The 16,483-nt window shown below is 61.9% G+C and overlaps 9 protein-coding genes across 9 annotated transcripts; 6 read left to right on the plus strand and 3 right to left on the minus strand.

Moving 5' to 3' along the window:
• RHTO_04989 (mitochondrial membrane fission protein) lies at positions 1–867 on the plus strand (the record flags this gene model as incomplete). Its single annotated transcript, XM_016418652.1, has 5 exons — positions 1–22; positions 242–418; positions 484–585; positions 645–722; positions 779–867. The coding sequence occupies 5 exons, from the start codon at positions 1–3 to the stop codon at positions 865–867; spliced, it is 468 nt and encodes a 155-aa protein (XP_016275928.1).
• Positions 868–919: 52 nt separating this feature from the next.
• On the minus strand, positions 920–2,642 carry RHTO_04990 (L-carnitine dehydratase/bile acid-inducible protein F; the record flags this gene model as incomplete). Its single annotated transcript, XM_016418653.1, has 5 exons — positions 920–1,250; positions 1,303–1,753; positions 1,809–1,832; positions 1,888–2,075; positions 2,131–2,642. The coding sequence occupies 5 exons, from the start codon at positions 2,640–2,642 to the stop codon at positions 920–922; spliced, it is 1,506 nt and encodes a 501-aa protein (XP_016275929.1).
• Positions 2,643–3,046: 404 nt separating this feature from the next.
• On the plus strand, positions 3,047–4,036 carry RHTO_04991 (uncharacterized protein; the record flags this gene model as incomplete). Its single annotated transcript, XM_016418654.1, has 2 exons — positions 3,047–3,419; positions 3,480–4,036. 2 exons carry the CDS (start codon positions 3,047–3,049, stop codon positions 4,034–4,036), a joined length of 930 nt encoding a protein of 309 aa, XP_016275930.1.
• Positions 4,037–4,336: 300 nt separating this feature from the next.
• Positions 4,337–5,937, plus strand: RHTO_04992 (uncharacterized protein; the record flags this gene model as incomplete). The annotated part of the gene is made up of 5 exons (XM_016418655.1): positions 4,337–4,471; positions 4,535–4,588; positions 4,647–4,946; positions 5,002–5,641; positions 5,741–5,937. 5 exons carry the CDS (start codon positions 4,337–4,339, stop codon positions 5,935–5,937), a joined length of 1,326 nt encoding a protein of 441 aa, XP_016275931.1.
• Positions 5,938–6,295: 358 nt separating this feature from the next.
• Positions 6,296–7,523, minus strand: RHTO_04993 (Cell wall beta-glucan synthesis family protein; the record flags this gene model as incomplete). The annotated part of the gene is made up of 4 exons (XM_016418656.1): positions 6,296–6,736; positions 6,798–7,001; positions 7,084–7,152; positions 7,428–7,523. 4 exons carry the CDS (start codon positions 7,521–7,523, stop codon positions 6,296–6,298), a joined length of 810 nt encoding a protein of 269 aa, XP_016275932.1.
• Positions 7,524–7,849: 326 nt separating this feature from the next.
• RHTO_04994 (Glycoside Hydrolase Family 13 protein) lies at positions 7,850–11,169 on the minus strand (the record flags this gene model as incomplete). Its single annotated transcript, XM_016418657.1, has 15 exons — positions 7,850–7,891; positions 7,967–8,191; positions 8,275–8,479; positions 8,543–8,593; positions 8,671–9,059; positions 9,143–9,356; positions 9,445–9,625; positions 9,685–9,761; positions 9,928–10,030; positions 10,219–10,355; positions 10,429–10,484; positions 10,561–10,673; positions 10,741–10,910; positions 10,976–11,008; positions 11,084–11,169. The coding sequence occupies 15 exons, from the start codon at positions 11,167–11,169 to the stop codon at positions 7,850–7,852; spliced, it is 2,082 nt and encodes a 693-aa protein (XP_016275933.1).
• Positions 11,170–11,377: 208 nt separating this feature from the next.
• Positions 11,378–12,508, plus strand: RHTO_04995 (CDP-diacylglycerol-glycerol-3-phosphate 3-phosphatidyltransferase; the record flags this gene model as incomplete). The annotated part of the gene is made up of 4 exons (XM_016418658.1): positions 11,378–11,462; positions 11,573–11,823; positions 11,902–11,970; positions 12,026–12,508. The coding sequence occupies 4 exons, from the start codon at positions 11,378–11,380 to the stop codon at positions 12,506–12,508; spliced, it is 888 nt and encodes a 295-aa protein (XP_016275934.1).
• A 271-nt stretch (positions 12,509–12,779) lies between these two features.
• On the plus strand, positions 12,780–14,420 carry RHTO_04996 (uncharacterized protein; the record flags this gene model as incomplete). The annotated part of the gene is made up of 2 exons (XM_016418659.1): positions 12,780–14,268; positions 14,338–14,420. The coding sequence occupies 2 exons, from the start codon at positions 12,780–12,782 to the stop codon at positions 14,418–14,420; spliced, it is 1,572 nt and encodes a 523-aa protein (XP_016275935.1).
• Positions 14,421–14,648: 228 nt separating this feature from the next.
• RHTO_04997 (uncharacterized protein) lies at positions 14,649–16,210 on the plus strand (the record flags this gene model as incomplete). Its single annotated transcript, XM_016418660.1, has 2 exons — positions 14,649–14,966; positions 15,239–16,210. The coding sequence occupies 2 exons, from the start codon at positions 14,649–14,651 to the stop codon at positions 16,208–16,210; spliced, it is 1,290 nt and encodes a 429-aa protein (XP_016275936.1).
• Between the last annotated feature and the right edge of the window lie 273 nt (positions 16,211–16,483).

The raw sequence follows: 16,483 nt of genomic DNA on the forward strand, positions 1-16,483 counted from the left end.
ATGCCTTCAGACGTCTTGCCAGGTGCGCAGGAGCCTCTACCCTGTCTCTGGACCGGACGAGCTCACTCACAGCGCTTCCCGTCTCCTGCTTACCCTTTCCACCTCCCCCCCGCTTTCATCACTCCGCCGTCGCCGTACTCCACGGTGTCGCCTCGCGGATCGTTTCTACAGGTGTGCAGATGTCCAAAACATTCACAGTAACCCGCTGCGCTGGCTGACCAGCCATGAGTGCGTCCCGCAGCCGCCGTCGACGCCCAATCTCCCCTCAGCGCCTCCGAACTGAACGTCCTCCGCCAGCAATACCTCGACGAGCAAGCGAAAGGCTGGGTCTCGGTGCAGACCAAGTTCAACTACGCATGGGGAAGCGTCAAGAGCGATAACAGGGTCGAGAAGGGGGAGGGCGTGGCGTTGCTCATGGGTGCGTCGTCGTTCGGCTTGTCCCCAAACTCCCTTTCGAGCTGATGCGAATGCGCCGGTGCGCAGACATCTATCGCACGGAGCCGTCTCGTCGGCGAGAGTGCCTCTACTTCCTCGCGGTCGGCCACTACAAGCTTGGCAACTACCCCGAAGCGAAGCGGTACAACAGTGCGCTCCTCTGCCGCATGTCTGCTCGATCGTGCCCTGACGTTTGCTCACGTGAACAGGCCTGCTGCTCGAGAAGGAGCCGAACAACATCCAGGCGCAAAGTCTGCAGCAGCTTATTGAGCAGGCGGTCGCGAAGGGTACGTTCGTTCGCTCCCGCTTGAAGTTCGCTTGCTGACGTCCTCCCTCGATGCAGAGGGCTACGTCGGCATGGCGATTGCAGGTGGAGCAGCCGCGGCAGTCGGCATTGTCTTCGCGGCTCTCATGTCCCGCTCGAGGCGGTGATCGTCCTTCTTGGTATTCCCGTCGCTTCACCCGTCTGTATCTTAGCACTGTTTCACTCGTGTTGTCTAGGAAGCCATTCTACTTTGTCCGCACCGAGTCCCGCTGGCGCCCGCTCCCATCCAACCTTGACGTCTCCCTCAAATTTCGCCGCATGCCGTACATACTCGACTGTCTTTCCCTCGAAGCCTGAACACGTCGCCATCTGCCCTCGTGCTCTCAACTCGTTTACTGTTTCGATTTTGATGTCAGGACGACCGAACGCTTCGAAGGGCGAACGGCGGCCGAGGGAGCGGATGAAGTGAGCGGTCGAGAGGAGCGTGTTGGTGAGCAGGTAACTGCCGCCTGTCGTTGCGCGGTGATAGAGAGCCGCCATGATGCCAAAGCTGTGGGAGCGCGAGATGAGCATGTACAGAAGACGAGAAGGTCGGGACGTACGCCAGGATGTAGCCTGACCCGTGGTCGAGCGCTTGGCAAGGCAGAGCCTTCGGTACCGTCTCCTTCTCCTTCGCCTCGCTTCCTCGCTCAAACTCCCCCCAAGCTCTCCCCTCCGCCTCGCCCATCCCGCAAGCGAACTGAACGAGCGAGTCGAACCCTTTCCTCCTCGCCCATGGTCCGCCCTTCTCCGCTGCTGGCCCGTCGACCGCTCCCCAAGCTGTGAGGGACGCGTATACGATATCGGGATTGACCTTCCGGACTTCTTCGATGCCGAAACCGAGAGAGTTGAGGCCACCGGGTCGGTAAGATTGAAGGAGGACGTCCGCGGTGGAGAGGAGGGAGGTGAATGTTGCGCGGTCTGTAGGGCAGCGCAGGTCGAGGTGGATGGAGCGCTTGCCGCGTGAGGTGTCGAAGTCGAGACCGGGGAGAGAGGGGAGGTTGGGAGAGGTGACTGTCAAACGCAGGGGGTCAGGCAGAAGAACTGGAGTCCGAGGAAGGCGACGGACCCCAGAGGACGTCGGCTCCGTACGCTGTGAGGACGGCACGTCAGCTCCTAGCTTTTGCGGCCAAATGAGCCGCACGCACCTGCAAGCGTTCTGCCCGCGACAGGACCAGCAATGACCCGCGTCAAGTCGAGCACCCTGACTCCCTCCAGCGGCTTGCGGGATATGAGCGGCGGGAAAGGCTTTGGTGGCCTCGAATCAAGCTTCGTTAGGGTGAACGGAGCGGAGGCGTCGCGAGAGTGGGCAGCTTGGCCTTGTGGATGGGCGTCCCTGGGAGAGTGGGCTGTCAAGATTGCAGTCGGCGACTCGAGCGAAGGGAGCGCACCACTCCTCAAAGGAACGCATAGCTGTGCAGACCAGTCCGCGCTCCATAGCTGCCTCAGCTACTTGGTCCGCCTCGCGGTCGAGCAGAGCGGCCGCAAGATCCGCCTTCTTCGCGTTGTGCGGCAGACCTAGCAAGTCGAGAAACCCCTCCTTGTGGTGTCGCCAGTTCGTGTGAGGCCGGATCCAGCCGTCCATCGTCCGATATTGTCCCGCCAACTCATCCCACTCGAAGACCGCCTCGCCGTCGAGAGTTGCGACGTGCTCCGAGCGGAATTCTGCGACAGCGTCCTGCACTGGAACCGCCACGTCGACGACCCCTTCTCCCGCTCTTAGCGCCAGAAGCTGAGCAGCGGCGAGAGCGGCCACGCCTATCGTCGCCTGCGCAGCGGAGCCGAGGAGGAATGACGAGGGAAGCGGGTCGTCTCCGGGCAAGTGCAGGTGCTCGAGCGTCGACTGCGGGAGACCAGCGTGCTGCCAGAGTCGCGCAGCGGCCTGCGAAGCGGTGTTGGCCATGCGGAAGAATCAGTCTGCTTCCCTCCGTACGCTACTCTCCGCTGTACTAGCACTTGAGGCTGCTGACGTGCGTACAGGCAGCGTACGGACGCCGTACACGCTCGCGCATGTGCCCGCGCTCGTCCCGCTTCCTCCGCTCGCCTCCTCCAAGCCTCCTCTTCTTCTCATCAGTCAACTCGGGATGACGGACTCCCGCAGCCGTTGATGACGGCGCGCACAGGAGGCCACGAGCCCCGCGATCAGCAGGCTTGTCTCGTCGCTTCGCATCTTGGAAAACGGGGTTCGTCGGGGTGAGCGAGTCCGCGAGTCCGCCTGTCGTCCCTCGGTCTTTTCACGTTCGTTCGCCCGCGCCTGCTCCTGGCTTGGACTCGACACGCACCACTCTCTCTTGGCTCCGCTCAACCATGTCCTCGCCACGCCCGACGCCGTCATCTCCCAGGCGCCCGCCCGTTCATCGCCAACGTTCGCTCTCGATGTCCTCCTCGCTGGCCGCACCCGTCCGTTCGACGCATCGCCTTGCGGACCAGGTCCTTGCCATCACCGACGAGATGGCCGCCTACGCACTTGACAAGGAGGACCGCATCCACGCCGTGCAGGTGGCGAAGACTCGGTCAGAACAGCTGGCGAGCCAGGTTGCCGCACTTCGACGAGATGTGGCAGTCGAACCGAACGACCTTGGATTACGTCTGCGGCTGCTTGAGGCGGAGGAGAAGCTGAAGCGGGCGATTGCTCAGGAGAAGATTGCGAAGGAGGCGTTGACTTCGCCATCCATTCGAGGTGTGCTCGCTGTTCGCTCCGCTCTTGACTGCACGAGTCTGATGCCACTTCGCCCGACAGGCCCTCCAGCTCCTGCGATGCGCCCTCTGCCTTCCCCCAACTCTGCCGACCCAGTCTTTCCTCCTTCGCCTCCTCGCACCCGCTCGCCTTCACCGGCGCCTTCCCACAACTCGACTGCATCGCCCCCGACGCCGACGCCTCGAGCGTCGGTTCATCGACGTCCGACAAGCACCTCCTTCTCGCGCGTGCCGCAGTTCTCCCCCGCATCGTCCGCCGCCAACTCTCCTGTCCGCCGCCCACTCTCCTTGCACGTCCCGCCGTCTCTCGTACACGCGCCTCGTTCAGACCCTACGCCAACCCTCGCAACCTTCCCTCGCAAACCAGTTCTCGTCACTTCGCACCTCTCCGTTCCGGGCCACCTCATCACGCAAGAACTCGGCCTTGTCCAAGTTCGCACACCCTCGACGACGGACCTTGGCGCCTTGAAGGAGCTGTTGCGCCTCGAGGGCGAGCGGCGAGGCGCCGATGCGGTCCTCGGTGTCGTTACCAAGGTCTGGGACGGCGAGGGAGGCGGCTTGGCTGGCGCAGGCCGGGCAGTTCGGCTCAAGAAGGACTGATGGGGACCGCGACTCGATATGGACGCTCTTCAGTATTCCTCGACGCCTGCAAGATCAACTGTTGTTTCGAATCGGCGGACGGACCGCTCGTACGTCCGGCGGACGCCCGCCTCGCCTCCTATCTCGACTTCACCGCCTCCTCGCCCCTTGTTCTCTGCCTCTCGCTTTCCTCTACTCCTCTCGACGACTGAGCATCGCGCGACTGTGCTTTAGGCTTCGAGCGCCTGGCGGACTCGCCTCTTCCAGCCTACTCTTGCTTGCGGCGCCTCTCTCTTCAACGACAAACGCCGCCAAGTATCGATGTACGGCGGCTCGACATCGTCAGGCGGACGGTGGTCGCTAGGGGCGAAGACGTACCGCGCGCCAACGGAGCAGGAGCGGTTGCGCGAAGCGCAGGACAGGTTGGCGAGGGAGAACGAGCGACGGAAGCTACACGTACGCTCCCCTTCTCTCCATCGAGTAGTGCCCGATAACGCTGACCAGGTCCATGTCGAGCAGGAGATCAAGCATCAGGAGAAGCACATTCGGCAGCAACGTGAGCTGGCGAGGGAGGTTCGTCTCGACTTCCACAAATTCCACCAATCGCAGGCTGACTGTTGCGTTTCGACAGACCGCTCGCGTGAACGAGCGCGCAGTGGGCATGGAGCTGGGCGCTCGAGGCGCTCCTTTGCTCGGAACTGGGATGGGCGTAGGACTCGCCGGCCGCTCTCCTCGCATGCGAGCATCGTCTTTCAGCGGCGTACCCTCCCTTGGAGCGCCGATCGGCGGTCTTGGCGGCGCAACGGCAGCGAGGGAGCGCGAAAGGCTTGCGATGGAGCGGCGAGCGCTGGAGGACACGAGGCGCAGGGAGGCAGAGTTGGCGAGGGTGCGCGCGCAGAGGCAGGCGTTGGAGGTCGAGGCGGCTCGAAGGGTGCGTCGCCTATCTAGCAGCGCTTGCCTTCTTAACTGACAGCTTGACATCGCAGCAACGCACGGCGAGCGCGATGCGGAACGAGCGAGCTGCGCTAGCCGTCGCCAACGAGCGCATCCTCGCTTCGCCGCGCATGTCCCCGCGTCTTTCGCCTCGTCTCGGGCCTATCGGCGGCGGCTTACTCCCAGGCGCTCTTCCAGGTGCAGGCGGACTTCGCCGTTCCAGCTCGTGGAGCGGTGGACTCGGTCTTTCGCCTCGCATTGGCGGGCAGTCGCCTCGAGTCGTCCCTGTCCCTCTTCCCGTTCCCGTCGCTTCGCCTCGCATCGGCGGCTACGGCGGAGGTTACGGTGGACTGCGCTCTCGTACTCCTTCGCCCAGCCGACTCGTTCTCTCTCCTCGCATCGGAGCCAGGACTCCCTCGCCGCGAGTCGTTAACTACAACACCTTCAACGTCTCTCCGCGCCTTCGGGGCCTCGAGGGCGTCCCTGCAGGATACGGCGGAGCGGGCGGACTCGGAGCGCTCGACGACTTGCATCTCGGTGGCAGGACGCCCATCGTCGATCCCGTCGTTCTTGGCGACGGAGGCTACGATGGCGGCCTGTTCGGAGGCGGAGCGTTGCCTGGCCAGATCACTACGCACCACCACCACGACTTTGTCGTCACGGACCTCGACCACGAGCCAGGCAGAGCAATCGGTACGCTCTTCCTCCTAGCCTTCGTTTCTTCTCGGCGCATCTCTCGTCTCTGCGGCTGGCAAGCAATGTTAGACTGACTTCCACACCCTCCTCTCGCAGTGCGAGACCTCGGCGTCGTTGAAGGCCTGTCGGGCATGGACGCCTACCTCTCGGAAGACGACAAACTCAGTCTCGCTATCGCCAATCTCACGGCCAACGCGCAGTCGCTGGGAGCGAACGCTGTCTTGCAGGTCGAGACGGGCGAGGACGTCGGAGGGCAGATCTTGGTGCGTGGGAGGGCGGCGGTCTTGTCGTGAGGTTCTGCTGGATGTAGGGAGATTCGCGCACTGTATATGGAATGTATTAAGCCAGCCTATCTTCCACACAGTGCGCTGCCAAGGAGGGGGAGAGTTTAGCTTCCAAACCGCTTTCTAACGCAGTAGGGAGGATGCCGCGCTGTTCATCCGCCGTGTCGCGCGCGCTTCGTTGGGTCCCACCGAGAAATAGCTATTGCAAACAGATGAGGAAGAGTTGCTACGCGAAGGTGACGGGTATCGAGGAGCATGAGTGTAAACGCACCAAGAGGATGAGGAAGAGGGAATCGAGCCATAGTGTCCATCTCCGGAAACCGCCGAGACATGCAAGTTGTGCGCATTGTCCTGCAATGCGTTCGCTTTAGACGGCCAGGGCGAGAGCGGCAGCGCCGAGGACGAGCGCGACGGACGAGCCGAGGGTCGAGCCGGCACTGTTGTTGTTGCTCGTCGAGGAGGAGGCGGACTGACCCGCAGCCGATGCTGACGAAGAGGACGAGGCGGACGAAGAGGGCGAGGAAGTCATCGTGACGGTCGAGACGGGTGCGTCGCTGCTGGAGGACATCGCGGACGACTGCGAGATCACGCTCGTCACGGTGACGGCCGAGGGAGCCGACGAAGACGCGGCGAGCGATGCGAGGCCCGATGCGCCAGTCGCGGCGACACTGCGCGAGCGGCCGGTCGCGCGGGAGGTGCTCGCATCCGCAGCGCCGCCCGCGGCCGCCGACGAGCCTGCCGATCCCGATTCGCCGACGAGCGAGCCGGTGCCCCATGCGATGCCGTTCGTGGATTGCGTAGGAGGAGTCTGCGCGCGGAAAAGGCGTCAATTGTTGCTGGATCACTTCGCGATGAACGAAAGGACTCACGGTCGAACCGTCTGCGCCGGCGATGGTGAAGCGGGTAGTCCAGGACGTCGGCTGTCCGGCTTGGCTGAACTGGTAGAAGTAGATGGCGCTGTTGGGCGTAACGTCGGGGCAGGTGAAGTCGACCGTGCCGCTACCGCTCGTCCCGTCCAGTCCTGTTGCGACCGTCTGCACGGGGACCATCGCCAGGTTCGAGCCGGTCATGAGCTGCACGACAACATCGACCGAGAGTCAATTGGGCCGTTCATTCTGGATTTCCGCCACGAAAGTCTCGGCAGAGCGGACGCACCTGGATCTCGAAGCTGGTCCACTTGCCCGTCGTGTCCAGGTTCCATTCGATGTTGCACTTGCTGCCAACCTATGCGTGCCATCGCAAGGCGAAGGAGGCACAGCCAAGGACACGAAGGGTTCGCGAGGAGGTTCCGGAGCATGACGAAGGGAGCGTCGTGGGGCGTGATGGCGCGTCGAGGCGGTCGAAGATGCGCGGGGAGAGGTGATAGATAGCGGCAGAGTCGGTAGGAGTGAGTGTTGGCGGTGCGACAGACACAAAGAGGTGCGAGCGAGTCGAACGAGGAGTGAGCGGTTCTCGTCAGCGCTGGCTTCCGTGGGTTGTGCGACGGCAGGAGTACGCACCTTGAAGACCTCTCCAGGACCAGGAGCAGTCGGGACAACCTGTGCGGCGGCGAGACCGGCAAGCACACCGAGCGCGAGGAAGTTGAAGGAGGGCATCGTGAAGCGAGCTGGCCTGGCGAGGATGTGCTAGGTATCGAAGGAAGGACTGTAGTTGGAGTGGAACAAAGCACGAGCAAGCACAGCAAGTCACGCGGCGAGGTGAACGTGGGAGAAAGGGAAAGCCGCACACCGACGACGAGGACGCGCTCCGGCGCGAGCGACTGTCTCGAGTGGCGAGCTGATTCATTTGTGGACAACGAATGCATGCACAGCAGGATGGACACAGCAAGGGGGACTACGTTGGTGGAATGTTTGCGAGGGCGAGAGGACTGCTTTTTTGAGGGGAGGATGCGAGGACGAGTCTGTACAATTTGTGCGGGCCTCTAGTGGGCGAGGACCTGGACGGTGCGGTTCGGGAGGTAGACCTGCGCGAGCGGATGGACGAGCGTGAGGCTAGCTTTCAAGCAAGCGAGGCGAAAGAACAGCCGGAAGGACCGCACCTGCAACCAGTTCTTGCGCCCGTTCCACTCCATCGGCGTCGTAAAGTGCTTGACGCTCTTGTCGACCCTGTTGTGTCCGCCAAACTCGGCGTCGTCGCTCGAGAGGACGACCTGGTACTCGCCCGCCCAGTCGGTGCCGACGCGGTAGTCGGTGAACGAGTTGGTCGGGTGGAAGTTGAAGATCCAGAGCAGGTTGCCGCGCTCAAAGACGATGACCTTGTCAGACTGCGTTGCGTTCGGACAAGCCAGAGATCAGTCACGCAGCCTGAAAGAAGCGAGGTGAGGAAGGAACGAAGACCGCCACGCACCTCGTTCTTGAGCGAAACGTAAGCCGGCGGCGAGCTCAACCACTGGTACTGGTCCTCGAGGCGGTTGAATGCGCGGTCGAACGCGTAGAGGTACTTGTACCGGAGGAGGTGGTCGTCGATGAGGTTGAACTGGCGCCGCGCGTACTGGTACGAGTCGCCGTTACCCTCGCGGGGGAAGTCGAGCCACTCGGGGTGGCCGAATTCGCTGGTCGTGGCGGGAGTGTCAGCAGAAAGTACGGTTGAGATAGTGGGAGAAGTCGCGACGCACTTGCCCTCAAAGTTGAGGTAGCCCTCGCCGCCCAGCGCGTGCGTAATGAGACTGCAGAGGTCGCGCCTCAGCAATGTACATCGTGCGCGACACAGTCAGTTTACGAAAGCGTCGCAAGCGCAACTCACCGGATCATCTTGTGCAGTGCGAGACCGCGGTCAATGACGGGCGTCCGCTCGGTCAAGTCACTCATATTGGTGTACATCTCCTTGTCCATCAACCAGAACGCAAGCGTCTTGTCACCGACAAGCGCCTGGTCGTGACTCTCGGCGTAGGCGATACTCTTTTCCTTCCACCTCCGGTTCGTCAGCGTGAACGCGATGTTGCCCATGTCCCACGACTCGTCCGATGGCGCTTCCTTGAGCAACTTGATCCACATGTCCGGCACGGCCATCGCGAGGCGGTAGTCGAACCCGATGCCGCCCTCGGCGACAGTGCGGCAGAGGGCGGGCATGCCGGAGACGTCTTCGGCAATCGTGAGGCAGGTCGGGTACAGGTCGTGGAGCATCGTGTTGGCCTGCTCGAAACATCCGCTCTCGATCAGCTCCTGTCGCACTGTCGCCAAGGTAGAAAAGCTGAAGAAAGGACGTCTCGACGCACGAGCATAAGATAAACGACCGCCTCCTCGTCGACCTTGTCCCCAAAGTACTCGTGGTAGCCGCCCGAGAAGCCGGTGCCGATACCGTGGTGAACATAGAGCATGCTCGTGACGCCGTCGAAGCGGAAGCCGTCGAACTGGTATTCCTCCATGTAGAAGCGCAGGTTCGAGAGGAGGAAACGAAGGACTTCGTGGTGGCCGTAGTTGAAGAGGCGACTGTGTGAGCGCGACATGGGGTGTCAGTCATCCGGGCGGATCTCGACCTCGAGCAATCGCGGGAGGAAGCGGCTCCGGCAGGACTCACGAATCCCACAGCTCGTGCCTTCCCTTTCCTCCACCATGGAAGTATTGGTGGTCACTTCCATCGAAGTGGTTCAAGCCGTCGGCGGAGTTGTTCGACGCGTGCGAGTGAACGACGTCGAGGAGGACGGTAAGGCCGAGTCCGTGGGCGGTGTCGATCAGCTCTTTGAGCTCTTCGGGGGTGCCTGAGGGAGCAAAGAGTGAGTCAGTGCTGAGGGAAGGGAGGGGGAGAGGCGGAACGGACCGTAGCGACTGCTGATGGCGAAGAAGCTCGTGATCTGGTAGCCGAACGAAGCGTAGTACGCGTGCTCCATGATGGCCCTGCGCACACGTGGAGGAAGCAAGCGTGAGTGTGTAAGTCGTTGAACACTACAACAAGCTGGACGAGGGTTTGGAATGCAGGACTCGAAGAGCCTGCTCCTCGTCCGCACGGTGTCGTTCTCTTCCGAGCCGCACAGCCCTGCAAGAGAAAAAGCTCAAGACGCACATAAGCTGGATCGTGTTGTATCCGAGATCCTTGATGCGCGGCAGGACGTCGCGCGTGAACTCCTTGTACGAGCCGATCTTGGGTTCCGGGGTGGAGATGCCGACTGTGCGTGCGATTGGAGGCGTCAGTGAGGGTACGAGGAAGGTGTTCTGTCGCTGCGAGGGTTCCTTCGAGCGTGGAGCGGCTCGGTATCGACGAAGAGGAAGGGCGCCGGAGCGCCTCGTTCTAGATCCGCCGCCTTCTCCCGCCAAATTCCTCGTCGTCCCCTTAAGATCGAAAGCGCGAGCTTACCATGCGCCTCGTAGACCTTGGGAGCACGCGGCGCCTGTTTCGGCCTCGAGTTCTTGAACGTGTACCGCTCGTTCTTCGGCGGGTTCCAGAAGACTGCGTCGTAGATGGGCGAGACGGTGAGGTCTTGTACGACCCGGCTGCGCGAGGAAAGGAGGCAGGGTTGAGAAGGTCAGTGCGGGAAGGAAGAGGAGGAGAGGGAGGGAGACGGACGTCGCCCAGGCGGGGAGGCGCTCGATGCGCTCGCCTGAAGGAGTGGTCATTGAGATCTGTGCAGTGGGTCGAAGACGAGGTGAGCAAGCGAGCGGGAGACGCAAGTGGAGGCCAAGCTGAGCGGGAACGCACCTTGACCTTGGAGTTGTGCGGGATGGCAGCCTGGCCGCCCTTGCTCTTGACGACACAATCCCACACGCCAAAGTCGTTCTTGGTCATCGGGTTCGCAGCGCGGTCCCATCCATCTGCGATCGAGCAGGCAAAAAGTCAGCTTCCCGCCGTCCCAACGAGAAGCAACGAGCGGGAACGAACTGAAGTCGCCGATGAGGCAGGCGCTCGTGGCGTTGGGCGCCCACTCGCGGTACTTGACATCGCCGTTCGGGAGGGCATGGAGGCCGTACGACTCGTAGCCCTTGGAGAAGCGCTCGAGGCCGCCTTCGTGGGCGTTGAGCGTCTCGACCCAGCTGTTGAACTTGGCGGTCCTGCGCGGGAATTCGAGCGTGGTCAGCCTTGATTCGACGTAGCGAGAGAGTAGACGGGTGCGCACCTGGCCTTGATGGCCGGCTCGAACGGTGCAAGGCTATGACGGAGTGGGGGAGAGCGAGGCGAGAGCGTGAGCTCTGTGCTGGCTCAGCAGTCCGCGAGAGGGACGCACTACTCGTCTTCGCGGATGACGGCAAAGTCTGACTGCTTCTTTGGCTGCCTGAGCACGTCTGGCGGGTTGGTGGAGACGGGCGGCATCTCTGGGGCCACAGGAGTGGGGAGGAAAGGGGCGGAGAGGGCGGGAAGTGCTGGTTCGAGTGGTGCGATCTGACTTGATGGGGTAGCTGTTCGAGCACGTGTACTGTCCCAAGCAAAGGAGCGAGCGAGTCGGTGAGGAGGAGGAAGGAGAGCAACCAGCGACGACGAGGAGACGTTGGCTCTCGACGACACCAGCTGCACGCTCAGGATGTCCCAGGCCAAGCTGTACCACACGCTGCACGATCAGATCGCACTCCAGCACTACCCACAGGCTCTGCGCACCGTCTCGAAGCGTGTGTTCACCTCCTCCCCATCCTCGCGACTCGCATGCACTCGCGCCATGGCGTGGGCGGCTGCGTGCGGAGCGACGAAGATCTGGGACTGACAATGCAAGCGCTCGCAGTCCTCCGCATCGACCCATCCGACCCGCTCGCACTCCAGACCCGCTCCCAGCTCCTCATCGCCCTCGACTCGTACGCAGACGCCCTCCGCTCACCCGCCTCACAGGGGACTTCGCGACTCGCGCGAGCGTACTGCTTGTATAAGCTTGGGCGAGTGGACGAAGCGAGGACCGAGCTTGATGCGCTGGAAGAGGAGGACGAGGGCGCTAGCGACGAGGAGGATCGCGCAAGGGAGGTTTTGAGGGCTCAGCTGGTGCGTGCGAGTTCATGCGTTGCCTCAGAAGGACGAGAGTGCTGACTGAATGGCTGTACGCGCAACTTCCCCATACAGCTCTACCGCCTGGGGGAGTTCGAGCAGGCTCGCGACCTCTTCGACGACCTCGCTTCCACCGCCGAGCAGGTGTGTGCATGATTCTCGTCGTATCCCGCCACGATCTGATCGCTTCAACATGCAGGACTCCCCCGAGCTCCCCGACCTGCAGTCGAACCTGTCCGCCTCGACCTCCCAACTCGACTTCCTCTCCTCCGTCCCCTCGCTCATCTCCTCCACCTCGTCCCTTTCAATCGAAGACCTCGAGTCCCGTCCCCTTTCTCTCATTCTCCCCTCCTCCTCCTCTCGCACACACGCCGCCCCTTCGACCCGCCCAACACCCTCAACCCGCCCGCGCCCTCCTCGCGGCTCGCTCTCCCTCTCACCCACTCTCCTCTCTCGCCCTCCTCCGCCCTCCGACCGGTGGATCCCAATCCGCCAGCGCCCTTCAATGCGCGACGCGCTGATGCAGCAGAAGGAGAAGATGCGTGGGAAGAAGAGGGAGAGGCATTTGGCGAGTCAGGGGACGCAGGGGGCTGTGGGGGAGGAGGAGGGGCTGAAGGTGCAGGTTGGAGCGGGGCAGAAGACGGGTGGCGGGAGCGGGAAGAAGAAGAAGGGGAAGAAGTGAGCGAGGAGAAGAGGATGTACCGGCATGCAACACAGCCGTTCAGCTTGCGGCCCTGAGAGGTCGATAGCATGCGTTCTTGTGAGCGTGAGAGCTTGCAACAGAAATCGCAGCTCGCCTTACAGAGACTTGCTACTCGGACGATTCCCCTCGCGCAGGTCTCCTCCTCCTCCTCACTCGCTCACCTCGATCTGCCGCTAGACAAAGCTCACAGGCCGGCTACAAGACTTCTGAACCCTGCACGCGCCAGCCCAGTCCACCGCACTCTCTTTCTATGTCACACATCTACCGGCTCCCCGACGAGCTCCTCGTCGCAATCTTTACCGCACTGCGCGACTCGCTGCGGTTCTATGATAACGGCGAGGGACGAATCGACTTGGAGCGGACTGTCGCCGTCTTCCTCGGCCCGTGCAGGCTTGTCTGTCGGCGCTGGGACAGGATCGCACTCCCGCTCGTCACAACTGCGATACAGACGTCGAATCCGCGCGGCTTGCTGGACTTGGTTGATCGCCACGCACTCGAAGACACCGTGAAGGAGCTTGTCCTCGTGTTGCCCGGCGAATTGCAGGGCAAGCTGGACGACAAGGTGGCGACGGACCGACGTTTGATGGAGGAGTGGATTCAAGTCCTGCGGGCTCTTGGACCGACTCTCCGCGCATTGAGCATTCGCCGTTCGCCGTTGTCGCGCCCTACTTCTTCGTACTACTCTCCCAGTACACGTCTTCGGCTGGCGCTTGACGATGCTCGGATGCTGCTCGACTTGCCGCCGTTCTCAGCCCTCACCACGCTGAATATGCTTCCGGAGCTCCTCCCTGGTGCAGCACGACCCACTTCGTTCTACCGGTTCCTCCCCTTCAGTCATCTCTTCCCAGCCGTTGAGAACTTGCGCGTCTTCTTCGCATGGGACGACGAACCGTTCTTCACCATGCCACGCTGGAGGCCTCTCAAGGACCTGGTCATCCAAGTGGAACTCCCTCATCGGACCACATTTCTTGACGCGAAAGTATTCGCCAACCTTTTGTCGACCGTCTTCCTCATCCCATCCCGCAAGACTTTGGAATCTCTTGCCATTTGTGGCACGACCGAACATCGGTTTATCCTCGAGCATGAGCTTCTGCAGCTCGACTGTCCCGCCGTCACCGTTGTCGACGTACCGACCGTTGCCGTCTCCGACATTGGCAGGTTTTTGACTGGCTTGCCGTCTGTGAAGTCCCTCGCCTTTTCCTACTACTCCTCCACATACGACATGACGAGTGTCCCCACGTCCTCCTTCTTGCCAACCTTCCAGCTGCCCCCGCGGCTGCGGCAGCTTGCCATCAGGGTTCGAGCGGACAGGCATGTCCACCTGGCCAGCACGCTGATTCCGCGACTCGCGGCGGGGTTGAAGGTGCTCGCAATTGAGGTCGAGAGACAGCCGTACGACCCGGAGCCCAACAGCCTCGAGCAGGCCATCTCTGACTTCGAGAACGCGTGCTCGTCTCTCGGCATCCTCTTCGCTCACGACCTCGACTTGGCTAGCGATGCGGACTACACCCCTTGCCCACGTCGCAGCGAGCGCCACTCCAGCGTCCAGGACAAGGACGGTGACGAGACGAGGCAAACGCACTCGGTTGGCGACGACGAAGAGTCCGACTCCCCCGAATCGGCGGCGCCGTCGGCTTCCGACAGCGACTGGCAGACGGATGACTCCCTCGACTACGACGCCGAGGACGACGAGCTTTTCGCGGCGTTCTGGAGCGAGGAGAAGCGTAAGGAGGTGTTTGGTGCGTTCTATCGCCTCCGGGTCGCTCGAACCGTCGCTTGTCCGTCCGCTGACAATCGAGCGCACGCAGAGCACAACACTTGGAACGGTACCGCGGCACAAAAACCAGCGGAGGACGTGAGCGACTGCGGCAGGACGGAAGGCGCACTTTGAACAGTTTCGAAGGTGGGGAGACGGCACCTTGTGGCAGGGCTGGTCGTTGCAATATATACAGTCGTGCAACAGTCCAAGAGAAAACACGTTAGGTCGTCTCGAGAGGTGTCGACTTCGCAAGACCGCAAGACCTCGTCCCCTCGCCAACCTCTCCCTTCTCCCCCTCACCCGCCCACCTCGATCTACCGCTAGACGAGGTCAGAGACCGTGCTACCGGATCCGCAGACGATGCACAAGCCTCCCCAGCCCGCCGCGACACCTGCCGTACCGTCCACTCCTCATCTCCCCGACGAACTGCTGTCCCTCATCTTCGAAGCGTTGTGGGACTCGCTACGGTTCTACGACAACGGCGAAGTGCGCTTGGATCTTGGAACGACCGCAGCAGAGTTTGTCGGCCCTTGCAGGCTCGTCTCGACGCGGTGGAACTCGCTCGCCTTGCCTGTCCTCATCAAGTCGGTCAGAACGAAAAAGCCGGCAATGCTGCTCGAGCTGGCGCAGCGCTACGACCTTTCACATCAAGTCAAAGAACTCGTCATCGTGTTCGAGGTGCGCACGGAACCGGGGGACTGCGCCACCGCGCCAGTACCTCGCGAATGGATCTCGAAGGATGAGACCTGCGCGACAGCCTGGTGGACGGTGCTACATCGGCTGCGTCCGACGTTGTCCGTACTTCGCCTTTCACCGCTGAGGAGTACGCGTACAGCCGCGTACCTGTGGCAGATTCTGACAACCTGGACGAGCCTTGAGCGGCCATCCTTCCCAAACCTCACATGCCTCGAGATTCGCTCTGCCTGGAACGAAGGCTTTGCCTACCCCAGTCTCATGACCTTCGAACCCTTTCTTCCCTATGGCGACTGTTTCCCAGCACTCAAAGAACTGCGCGTCCACCTCAGATGCGACCAGACCAACCTGTCCATCTCGCCATGGCCAAGCCATGGCCATCGTTGAGGACCCTCTGTGTCAAAATCATCACACCTCGATGTGAGCCACCTAGCGATACTGTCCCGCTCATACGCCTCCTGCACTCGGCTTTCCTCCAGCCTTCGTGCAAACGCCTTCGCTATTTAGCCATCACTGGCATGATGTGCTGTCAGCATCTTGACCAAAGTCTCTTCGATGTCGTCTTCCCTGCCCTCGAAGTGTTGAATGCGCCAGCAGTCGCGATCGACAACTTTGACGCGTTCTCCATCTCTTTCCCATCCGCCCTGGTTGCCAGGATCATCTGCGCCCGTGATGCGCTCTCTGTCAACCAGATGACTTTCGCTCATCTTCAGCTTCCGCCGTTGTTGAGGAGTCTCTACATGTCGATGAACAGGGCTGGGCTCATTGAGCTGCCCGGCTTCTTAAGCGCGCAACAGGCGTCCGAGCTGGAGTTGCTCGAGATCGAGGTCAGTTACCCTCCCTCCAGCCGGTCAGCAGCTTATACCACCGCAACGGATGCACTTCGCCAAATCGACGCAATCTGCGATTCTCGCGGCATTGTCCTGGCGCACAATCTCTCCGTGCCCGAAGTCGTACCGCACTGGCGACCGCAGCTTACAGAGCAGCCTGCGCAGGAGGACGAACAGTGGAGGTGGTACAGCGAGGCTGTTGAGCCGGAGAACGCGCCTTGGCCAACTCAGCGCGACCCATGGGCGCCCCCTCTCTTCGAGGAGCTGCCCACTGAGGACTTTACCTCCTCCGACGACGACTCGCTCGATTACGACGCTGAGGACGATGAGCAGTTTGCGCCATTCTGGAGTGAGGAGAAGCGGAAGGAGGTCTTCGGTGCGTTCCCGCTTTTGCTTTGAGTCTGTCTCCGCACCTCTGCTCTCGGCTCACGACGATGACTTCCCGCGCAGGTCACAACGGGAGTGTCGACGGCACGGAGGATGCGCGCACGTCGAGCGCGACGGCGGAAGGAAAGAGCTGAACCGGCGCTTCTTGCGCTTCATCGCTTCGTTTTAGTCGTTGTGTGAGTCATGATATGCTTTCTAGTTCACCGTCAGACTCAGCGAGCACCTCGAAAGCCCGCACGAAGCGAAGTGGAAGGACCCGCGGCCGGAGCAAGCGGTCCGCCGTTC

The sequence above is a fragment of the Rhodotorula toruloides genome, assembly GCF_000320785.1.
Source record: "Rhodotorula toruloides NP11 unplaced genomic scaffold Scaffold3, whole genome shotgun sequence".
Taxonomy (NCBI): Eukaryota; Fungi; Basidiomycota; class Microbotryomycetes; order Sporidiobolales; family Sporidiobolaceae; genus Rhodotorula; species Rhodotorula toruloides.